This window comes from Lasioglossum baleicum, chromosome 2 (genome assembly GCF_051020765.1).
Source record: "Lasioglossum baleicum chromosome 2, iyLasBale1, whole genome shotgun sequence".
Lineage (NCBI taxonomy): Eukaryota > Metazoa > Arthropoda > Insecta > Hymenoptera > Halictidae > Lasioglossum > Lasioglossum baleicum.
Window position 1 is genome coordinate 19,724,690 of NC_134930.1, and position 11,124 is coordinate 19,735,813.

At 43.3% G+C, this 11,124-nt stretch overlaps 1 protein-coding gene across 4 annotated transcripts in view; it reads left to right on the forward strand.

The window, feature by feature from the left end:
* Positions 1-387: 387 nt before the first annotated feature.
* Tj (Maf family bZIP transcription factor traffic jam) overlaps positions 388-11,124 on the forward strand; it is a 62,160-nt gene continuing 51,423 nt past the window's right edge. For 2 of the 4 annotated variants that reach the window (XM_076445760.1, XM_076445758.1), the window contains exons 1-4: positions 388-1,550; positions 3,922-4,462; positions 5,965-6,299; positions 9,003-9,443. In XM_076445760.1, coding sequence (XP_076301875.1) covers positions 1,467-1,550; positions 3,922-4,462; positions 5,965-6,299; positions 9,003-9,371 — 1,329 coding nt within the window. In that variant the 5' untranslated portion in view covers positions 388-1,466 and the 3' untranslated portion in view covers positions 9,372-9,443. Of the gene's footprint in view, positions 1,551-3,772; positions 3,835-3,921; positions 4,463-5,964; positions 6,300-9,002; positions 9,444-11,124 lie in introns of all 4 variants that reach the window. The other 2 variants (XM_076445769.1, XM_076445765.1) reach the window with 2 other exon arrangements.

Below are 11,124 nucleotides of genomic sequence, written 5' to 3' on the forward strand. Positions count from 1 at the left end.
GGAAGGTCGATTACATTGAAGAATAAAAATAAAAATACTTCTGAGAAACTTGCGTTTTCATTCCTAACACAGGTACTATTGATCCACCCTCGTACGTCATTTCCGACGAATAAATCGGGGGTGTAGAATCGCGCAATGTGATGTCCGCGACGTATAATTTCGTGTCACCGTGTACAGTGGGTTCCGGTATCGCATAAGCTGTTTCCGGTGGTTCATCGAGAATCGTACACCGCACACCGATTCGAGATCGCGGTCGCGTGATAACGGGTCACCCCTACACCCGAGCAGGGGGTAAATTGAAATCCCGAAGAAAGAGAGACGCGGAGAAGGATTGTGGGAGGGGCTGACGTGGAGGGGGTTAGGTGTCGTGGATAGGGGTGGGGGAGGGCGTCGGATAGGAGCATCGCGGCCCGCTGAAAAATTATAATAATCACTTTAGAAATTAATGGTGCCTCCGTGGAGGAACGGGATCCGTGTCGGGAGTGACAAGGTGGCGTTGATGGTGGGGCACGAGAGGAGTGTGCAAATGGCGACCTCTTGGTTCGCGGGCCAATCGCCGTGTCGTTCGCAAGGGTCGAGTAAGCTCGGCCACGCCCATCGGCGACGTCACCAAGTCCTGCGCGCAGAGCCACTCTCCGCCGCACTCGTCGGACCAGTCACCACTCGGACGACGTATTCGGCGCTGCTTACCACGCGTCTTCTTTTTCCCTTTTCCGTCGGCCGTGCCCACGCATACGCTCGTGTGCGCGCAAGAAACCGCGGCCTGCGGATTTCGGCCGCGCCGGTACCATTTTGGTTCTGCGTGACGCCGCTCTCTGTGTCCTACGGTTACCACTTTAACCAGCCACGGGTCCTCGGACCTCTCGAGTCGGCTCCAGGATTGCTATTTTTGGCGGGAACCGAGAGGAGAAGTGTTATGCGGGTGATAGTGTTGCCAGTGGATGGCCGGTAACGCGTCCTAACGGTAGAGACCTTCGGAAACGATCCCGACAGTGATTTTCGTTCGTAGAAGGGTGCTATTATGATTTTCCAGTGATTCACTGACGCTACTTGGACACGAGTAACTATCCCGATAAAGTGGACGAGGTAGTCGTGGTTTTTCTCGTTGTGAGAAGCGATCGTATCAAGGATCAGTGATTCCGCCAGGTGAAAAATCGATCGTTCTGCTCACGTGGCGTGCCGTAATCGGTGTCACGTTCACGGAGAGAGAGAGAGAACGAGAGCCAGAGGAAGAAAGAGAAAGATAAAGAGAACGACTACGAGTGGAGACTTCGGGTCGTTAGGCGGAGTCGAGCGGAAAGGTGGTCACGACGCAACAAACGGTGACGAGTTGTCGAGGAGGTGGCGAGGACGACGGGGGTGGAGGCGGCGGTGGCAGCCAGAAGACGCACCCGTATGCGGCCGCAACCGATACGGTAGAGGAGGTGGAGGCGCAGGAGGTGGAGGTAGAGGTCGACGAGGTTAAGATGGAAGCCGAGGACCATCTCGCCAGGGAATACGTACAGGAGTTTGTTCTCGATCATCTCGATCCCGCCGACGTCAAACGGGAGGTTAGTGGTCTCCGTTCTTCTCTACAGATGATTAACCCTCGGACGCCCGACGATTTTCATTATTCATGACGGTCATTGTTCGATCTATTTTTTTCTTCTCTCTGCCGCTTTCAGATGAACGTTCTATTCTCTTATTCTAATCGATATAGGGAAACAATTCCGATCGGACACGTTCGTTACTCCGGGATAAAATGAACCCAACTCCCGCTGTCCGAGGGTTAATTCTGTGGTCGTCAGGAAGAACGTCGCACGTCACCTATTTTCACTTTCGAGAGATTTTTTAAAGTTCTAAATTTCATTTTTTTAAGCCTTTCGAATTTGTTTTCACGACTTTTTTCTGGTAAATACGTAAATCCTGTACTATTAGGTTGGAAAGAAAGTTCTTGCGGTTTTTATTATAAAATCAGAATAACAAAAACAATTTTTTGAAATTGTGACGTGCGCCGTTTTTCCTCGTGACCACAGAATTTACAATTACAACGGTCTCGTTCTCATGTTCGGTTTTATTTCCTCTCGCTCCTCTTACTTTCAAGAACTCTAGTCTCTTTATCTCTCCCCACAGAAAAGTTTCGCGGTTTAACAAGTGCGATTGTTTCGTTTGCTTCGACGACTCGTCGAAGGTATTCGGTTTTCGTTTTCGGTGAGGAGAGTCGAGTCGGAAGAGCTGTTGCAGCAGGCTTTTCATTTTTACTATCACCGCGTCGAACGATAAATGATCGCCAAAAGTCTTTCTATTTAAACTTGCTTCGTAGTTTCAGAAAGCTGAGACATTTCATTCGGTTCGAAGCAAAGTAAAAGCTTGCTCGATGGAAATTTCAGTTTGCCGCGTATGGATGTGCACGTAGTTCCGTGTCCAAATCGCGATTCATTGAAAGTATTCGGTTTTGAGTTGAAAGTCGGAAGCTGTTCCAGCAGGCTTTCTATTTTTTCTATCACGGCGTGGAATGATAAATGATCGCCAAGTTTTCCGCCGAAAAATGTGATCGGTTCATTTAAACTTGCTTCGTAGTTTCCGCCTGGAGAGCTCGGTCATTTCATTCGATTCGAAGCAAAGTAAAAGCTTAATGGACATTTCAGTTTGCCGCGTACGAATTCTTATTTTGCTCGATTGCAAAAAAGATCTGTTTTATTTGAAATTATACCTAATTTTTCTACATAGACACGAAAGTGTACTACAGTCTCCTGTAAGACAGTTTCCTATTGAAAAGATAAATCCGAAGAAACAGTGTTGGCACGATAAAGTTGTTTCGTTTCGCGTATATCAGACTAAAACAACAAGAACACGAGTCAAAACACAACAATCTCGAGTATTTCGCTCCGCGATTGAACCACAAATTTGTATACGTGACGAGTACACTGTTTCCAAAGTCATTCATACGTTGACTGTTTCCGCACGTAGCTGTGCGAGCACGGAGATGACGACTTTATTCACGCGCGTGATTATCTGCTGTGTGCACTGATCATTTTCGCCGACGCTTGTATCGCGCGTGTAAATGGAGTCACGTGCGCCGTTTGCATCGTACACGCGAGGTATTTGCGCGGATAAAAATGTAGACGCAGCTGTACATAGTCCGGCAAATAATAAATGCATAAATAGCGGGGCCGACGTTGACGTATCGCCGGGACACTTTTAATTTCCCTTGAAATGTGCTTTTTATAATAGCTCCGTCGCTATAAACAACGTTGTTGCGCGCGCGAGCCGGCGGATTTTACAGATCGTTACATGCGATTGCAGCTTTATGAATGAAAATTACCCGGTGAAATCACTAGTTGCATGTTTAACCTCGCGCACGTTCCACACTTACGTGATCGTTAAAAATCAGTGGTAGACGACGAGACTCGACAACCAATCAAATTCGAAATGTGTTACTTGCCGAGTCTTCCACAATTCCCGAATCGTAAAAATCAACGCACAGGGTTGATAGATGCTTTCCTGAATTTTGGTCAGCACACACGGAGTTCCCTATTTATTCAAATACTATTATATCATAACATCAGCCGCTAGACAAGGGATAGAATTTCATTTATCGGAGTAGCCGTCGCTAGATGCGATTCTGATGAAACTTGTGTGAGAGAGATAGGTCCTAGAAAATATTTCGACATACATCTCCGGGAAGTAAAGCGTGTTCCTCGCCCCGAATATGTGAAGGTTGTTTCCGCCGGTTCTCACGAACGCGATGGCCGATAAAAAAGATATACATGTATGTTACATATTTTTCTAGGAACTATCCCCCTCGCACAAGTTTCATCAAAATCAGCTTGTGCAACCTGAATACGTTACCTTGTAAGTTTGACTCGCGCAAAGTGCGTAGAAATATGTTTTTGGGTGAAAAGGAAACTTCTGAATTGTGGTGTTCCGTTGTGTGCGCAGGTACGAATAAGCTCTCCAATGATGGTGAACGGTAGCGTGGTGCAGTTGCCTGCACAGGTGCAAGCCCAAGGTCTGGCTCTGGCGCCATTGACGCCACCGGCGCACGAGCTCGAGCAGCCCCATCCGCTTTATGGACAGCCGCATATTCAGGTGCCACACGGAGTCCTGGTGAAGGCACCTCCTGGTGCAACGTCTCATCTGACGACCTTGTCGCATCCTGGGACCCCTCCGGACACGCCTCCGGTGTCCGCCTCGCCGCCGCCGATGCATTTGCATCGTGGCGAACGGGATCCACGGGAAAGAGGTCTTCTCCTGCAGCTGCAACAGCCGGGCTCGTTGGTGCAGGACGACATGCATCCAGGGAACGGTGGCATGAGCTGGCTGACGCAGTCCCTCAGGCAGGAACCGCTCGATCTCAGACCTCATTGTCCGCAGGATCAAACGCCGGAACATCATCACGAGGCTTGGCCCTCCACTCCTAACCACCCACAGTTCCAGGACCAATTGCACCACCTGCAGCGTCACAGTAGAGCGCACCCTGGTGAGTGCTGCGATCAGGGTTTTCAATTGTTTCGCGGTGGGACGCGCTCTTTCTCTGATCCTCCCGAGCACCTTGCGTCGCTCTCGATCAACCCTTCCGACAGAGATACAGTGTGACTCCCACGAATATTCGGACATTCTTTAAAGCACCATAACTTTTTTAATATTGCGATATATACGACTTGATAGTTTTGGATGAAGTTAGAACAATTAATTTGCTACACAACGTGACAAAAATTTTTGAAAAAAACTGCAAGTTGTCGGAATTGCAGATTTTTTATGTGGACTTATATGGAAAATTTAGAAAACACGTTTCGTAGATCTGTATCAATTAAACATATTGTGAAAATTTCATCAAAATCGGTCGACGTTTGGAACCTAATCACTATTCTTCTTGACCATGTCTTATCGTTTTGACGCACCGGCTTTTCATGCAAACTGATATAACTACTAAGACACAACGTAAATAATAGCAGTTACTTCGTATGATACTAAACAGAGGATACTCTACATATACAGATCTATATACAAAATCTTTCTACACATCATTGGTAAAGAGAAACAATAGAAATCTGTTAGAAATAAATTCGTCATGTTGCATCAGGCGATCGTGATAGATCGTGATCCTTCCGGTCGGAAGGGTTGACCATTCACACGCTCGCTAGCACCGCCGTTGCGCGATCACCGCGGTTTCGTGAATCGCGTAAACAAGTAAAGCTAGGAATTGGGGTTAGAATGATAGAAACGCCACTGGGTCGATAAGGTTTCAGAGAACGGTCAAATTAGCATTCGTTAATCAGCTAATTTAGTTAGCGGCAGGTCACTGAACAAGTAGGATGTGTTGTACGCGATAAGCGTGAACATCTGGAATAATAAAAATATTTACACAGTAAATCCTCTATAGGCGTAACAATTTCTATACGATAGATGCGAGCAAGAATATCCCCCCCAACTTAGTGCAGGGTAAACAACGGTGCTAAGCGGGCAATTGTTGTATTGTACTAATGCTATTCCATACCTGAGAATGATACATCGAGTATCATAAAACCCCAATTTAAACACCCTAATATAATACCTTAATTTCTTTGTAGCGCGATCGCGACCCACGCGTGGTCTCTATTTACACGCGCTGTCCTCTACGTTCGGCTCGGCCTTTGGAGATAAAAACTGGCTATACCCTATACGATAGATGCGACCAAATCCCCCCGAGGCTGCCGCGTCTATAGAGGATTTACTGTAGTCCGGGATGGATAGGTTGATATGCGTGACCGGCCGCGAGTTTCGTGGGAATATGTTTGCGTTTGTCGGGAAGAACGCCGCTTGTCACACACTTTCACTTTTTATTACATCGCTAATGCTTTGATTAATGACATTTTTGAAAAGAAACTGTAAGTAAACTGCAATCTTTTGACATAGTGACACGCGGCGTTTTTTTTCGCTGCAACCGCAGATGTAGGGGCTGCAGGAAAGAGAATTCGAGGACGACAAATATTATTGTCGCAGGTGGATACATCACGGTGGCGGGTCACATAGAGTACTATGGGGGCGCGGGTGCAGGCGGCGGGATGCTTCCCGCGGGCGGAAGTGGAATGTCTGGGATGGACGACAGCATGCAGGGGATACCGATGCAACCGGGAAGACCGATGAGCGTTTGTTCAGTGAGTTCTTGCGGTGCCGGAGGACCTAGTCCCGCGCACAGGACAGGCAACGGCCTCTATTCGAATTGCGGCAGTAACAACCCCCAGGAAGAACTCATGAACGACGAGCTGCTCATGTCCCTTTCCGTGCGCGAACTAAACAAACGCCTCCATGGTTGCCCGCGGGAAGAGGTGAGTCAGGTCTCTTGTCTTTTTAACGCCACTTCCGTAGAGGTAATTTTCCCCTTCTTTTCTGTTGAGAGCGAATTCTCTTGATCTGACGTCGTCCGGCAAGATTCGACTCGCGCGAAATCTGAACGTGCTCTCGCCCCTCCTCTTTCACCTGTCCCACCGATATACATACACAGTTACGCGCATTATTGGTCACACACACTTTAAATCAGAATTACTTTTTTATGAATGAACCACAAACGACTTCAACTTCTCTGTAAGGCTACAAGAACTACTTTAGTAAATGACGTCTAATGAATACGTTGAAAAAATGCATTCCGTCGGAATTGTGAAAATTTCAAAGGTGTGTTTTGTCAACTCGTACAAATTATACACGCCCTGAAAATTTCATTGAAATTGGTTAATTGGTTTACGAATTATGAACGATCAAAAATTGCAATTTTTTATGATTTTCGGCCTAAAGATGCCAGGTGTACCCCACTTTTGATCGTGTATTATTCGTAAACCAATTAACCAATTTCAATGAAATTTTCGGAACGTGTACACATAATCTATACGAGTTTACAAAACACATCTTTGAAATTTACGTTATTGGCCCAGCTAAAAAAAGGTTGTAAAAATCAATGTTTACTTTTTTTCAACATATTCATTATAGCCGTCGTTTACTAAACTAATTCTTCTAGCCTGACAGAGAAATTAAAGTCGTTTGGTCCATTGATAAAAATGTTATTCTGATTTAAAGTGTGTGTGATCAATTGTGTGCGATAACAACATCTGTTGTTTAACGACTGCCTGTTTAACAGGTCCATCGACCTTTATTCTGTTCGATGTTTTTCGATCGAACACTGTTCTATTATCATTAGACGGCGGATTTGATGCATTCGTGAGAAAAATGAGTAGGTGTTTAAAACAGTAAAAACATTATATTACTGTTAACCAGTGAAACATATTAAGAAAGAAAATTAATTCTTTTATCGCTCCAGTAGAAAATGTTTATTTTGCAGAAAGATCCGCTGTCTAATTATCACGAACTATTTCATTGGAGTACTAGATAAGAGAGGAACACTGCCATACTCGAGCCAAGTAGAAACAGCGAATACTGATCAGACTGTCTGACCAGTCCGTGTAACGAACGCGTATCGTAAAGTATGCTTCGTTTACGGTAAATGTGAATGATTTTATTATTTGTAGGAAGACTGTTGCGTCGAGAAGCATTCTTCTTACTTCGTGGTATCGGTATGAGTCTGATCTTGTCAGGTGTCAGAATCTGTTCTGTTAAATATGTTTTCTATCGGTTTTTCACATCTCCTCGTACGTTCCACTGTATTCTTGTAGATCATTCCAAGATAAACAATGATTCTTATCGTTCATTCATATGTTCATTCATTAATATGTACTTTAAGGGGTAGAGTCTCGTTTCCAGGATTGCAAGGGTCCGCCTTCTAATTCCTCGATACTGCAAAGATGGGGTTTCTCAGTAGTCAAAAGTGTTAGATAAAAGATCAATAGTAAACGTAAAAATGGGACTTTTGAGGGCGATTGCGGCCTAGATTGATCTTTTATCTAGCGCATTTGCTACTGAATAACCCCATCTCTGCATTGTCGAGAAATGAGAAGACGCATCCCGCACCCTTGCAATCCTACGAACGAGTCTACCCCTTTAAAGGCATTTATCAAAATGATCGAGTGGGATAGAAAGCAATAGCATTGTTCGTTTCAAACTCATTGATAAACGCCGGATTTTATGCATTTATGACAAAAATGAGTAGGTGCTATTTAAAACAGTGAAAAGGTTACGAGACTTTAAGTGGATCAATATAATATTCTCGCTTCATTGAAGTTATTAGTGAAAAACATAAAATATTTAGCTCCTGTGTCTTGCAATTAATATTGTAAATTGTCTTAGAAGTATCCCAATCTCTTAGAAATTCTAAAGGCATTGCCAGATTCGAAATTCCCATTCTCTTTCTCCACGGCTAAGGATGTTCTGGAGGTATATAAAAACGCGACAAAATTTTTGAAAATTTGACGAGATATCATTCTTACCAAATTAACGCAATTACCAAAGTTTGGTTTTGATTCACTGCACCGTTTAAGAATTATAGCAACGTTAAAGTTTGCACATTTTAACACGTCTTCTTCTGGAGAATTCATAAAATTCCACTTCAAAACCCGATTTAAACCTTGAAAAAACGCAACTGGAAACTTCAGTTTTTTTTTATATATAGTAAAAATGATATAATTAATTATGTTCAAAATTGATTACGATTCACTAAACAGTTACAGAGCAAAAAATTAAAAACTGTTACAAAACGTCAAATCTATCGTGTTGCCATCTCACTAGCATGGAATCGCGACAACTGTGTAGACCACTGAACATAGCTACAATCAGAGGGTACAATCATTCGCAAAAGTCACTTACAATTTTTATACTATGAAGACAGTTTGATTAAAAAATAAATATAACATGAAATTCACTAATTAAACGAAAGCTTTTTAAATGCGAAATATACTCGAATGGCTTTCGTTGCCAATATATTGATGGATTTCGAATTTCTTGTACTTTTGTCTCGCATTGTACCTCCGGAATGCATAGTTCAACAATATGCCGTATCGATCGCGACGGTAGAATCGAAGAATGAACGGTAGGGATCAAAGCAGCCGGTAACGTATCGATCCACTCATAACAACAGATTGTCGTGTTCTGCGAAGGTGGTGCGTCTGAAGCAGAAGCGACGGACCCTGAAGAACCGGGGCTACGCTCAGAATTGTCGCAGCAAGCGGCTGCAACAACGTCACGACCTCGAGACGACGAACCGGAACCTGCAGAACGAGCTGCAGCGGATAAAGATCGAGTTGACACGAGTACAGCAGGAACGCGATCTCTACAAGCAGCGATGCGAGGTCCTCAGGACCCGACAGAACCATCATCATAATCACAATCACCATCAGCAACAGCCGTCGCAACAACAACCATTGCCACAACACCAGGCGCAGAACCAACAACAACCGCAAACACAGCAGCAACAACAATCGCAACAACACCAACCAGCACCCGCTAGCCCCGAAGTCTATCTGTGACATCGACAGCGCCGAGGAGGCGCTTGCTGGTCCTGAAGAGACATCCGTCGTGGGTTCGCGGAATTTTCAACCGTGAGTAACCTCTACGCATTTGTTCTTTAATAGTTACTGTTCGTAGAATGTTGAAATTGTTTCTGTTTGAATTGCTACTAGGTTGTTGCATATGAAATGTCCGATTTTAGAATGGAACTCTTAGAAAACGTTTCGATCAAGAAATGCTATTACAGTCTTTATTGTATAAAAGTTTGAGGTTAATCTTTTTGAGGTTAAACTTTGAAGCTCTAATCTTTTACACTACACGTACCACGCGTTTTCAATTAGTTCTTGTCACTTATTTATTGTAATGGGTTATCCAAAAGTACCTTTAGGTTGATGAACGAGAATATCTGTCAAACGCCATGTTTGTTTCTCGTCACTTTCTTGTATTTCTAACCTAAAATGATAGACAATTTTAACAATGGAGTCGTATACGATTGAAGAGCGTGTTGAAGTTATTAAAATTTATTCTGCAAATCAGTGTTCCGTGATTTTTTCGGCATACATAATCGTCCATCAGAGCAAACAATTCGAAATTTGGTTAGGTTAGGTTATAGATTATATTTACTTGATGAAACTGGATCTGTTCATGATAAACCAAAGTCTGGCAGACCAAAAACTGCTCGTTCTAATGAAAACATTGCTACTAATAATCCATCAACATCAATTCTACGTCGTTCTCAAGAATTGAGCATTTCTTCGAATTGATGTCTGTAAACGTGGTCGTGATGGTCATTTGACAGATAACGTCTTTCACACATAATTGTCATAGACGATACCTGATAATCAAATAGAAAAACCAATAAAATTAAAAATAGTATGTTTTTTATTTAAAAAAGAACTTCGTAAATCACTAGAATTTACTTACTTCGGGAAAATAGAACATACTTCGGGAAAATTGTGTCAATTTGATAGGAGATACGGACAAGGGTTAAATTCTAGTTTCAGCTTTAATTCATCTTCGTTTTCCTATTAAATCTAAAGAATCAGCACTTTCATAAATGGTCGACGCTAAATACTTCCGTGAATCGTGACTAGCTTCCCGCGTCTCTGTCAGAAACAATTTAAACTGACCGCCGGGATAGGATTAAAGCCATCGTTTAGATTTTCCATCGGATCAACTTGTAATCCCGTGTAAATCCTCGCGGCGCGCTGGATATCCTTTCAGCTTTACATCTCCGTGCTTCCATGCCTTTCATCCTGATCGTTTCTCTCCCGGTTCTCGACAGTCATTGATGAGCATTACGGCCGAGAACGTCTTAAATAATTCTTGTTAACTGTTGCGAGAGTTTCAAAATTGTGGAAACACAATACAACTTGCTCTCCGAATATCTCCGATATTAGAAAAGAATTGTTTTGCAAAATTTTTAACCAGTTATTCGAGTTCAGAATTGAAAGCGTGGCTATATTTGACGTTAAAAATATTGGCGTGTTCACAATAATTCCCACACTACTGTATCCCGACTGTAAGCGATATTTTGGTGAGGAAATATAGGGTATCGATGAAATTAGGCTGATTAGCGAACTACAGTGAAACGAATTCATATTCGGACGCTCTAAAATGACGATAACTTTTTTAATGTCGTACTATACGATTTGAACCTTTTCGGGAAGTCAAAGTAATTTACTAGTTTCACCGTAGCTCCGGTCTCTCGTGCCGTGTTGTTGGAAGGATTGGTAACGATAAATGTTGTTCTTTTGAAAAATTTGTTCACAG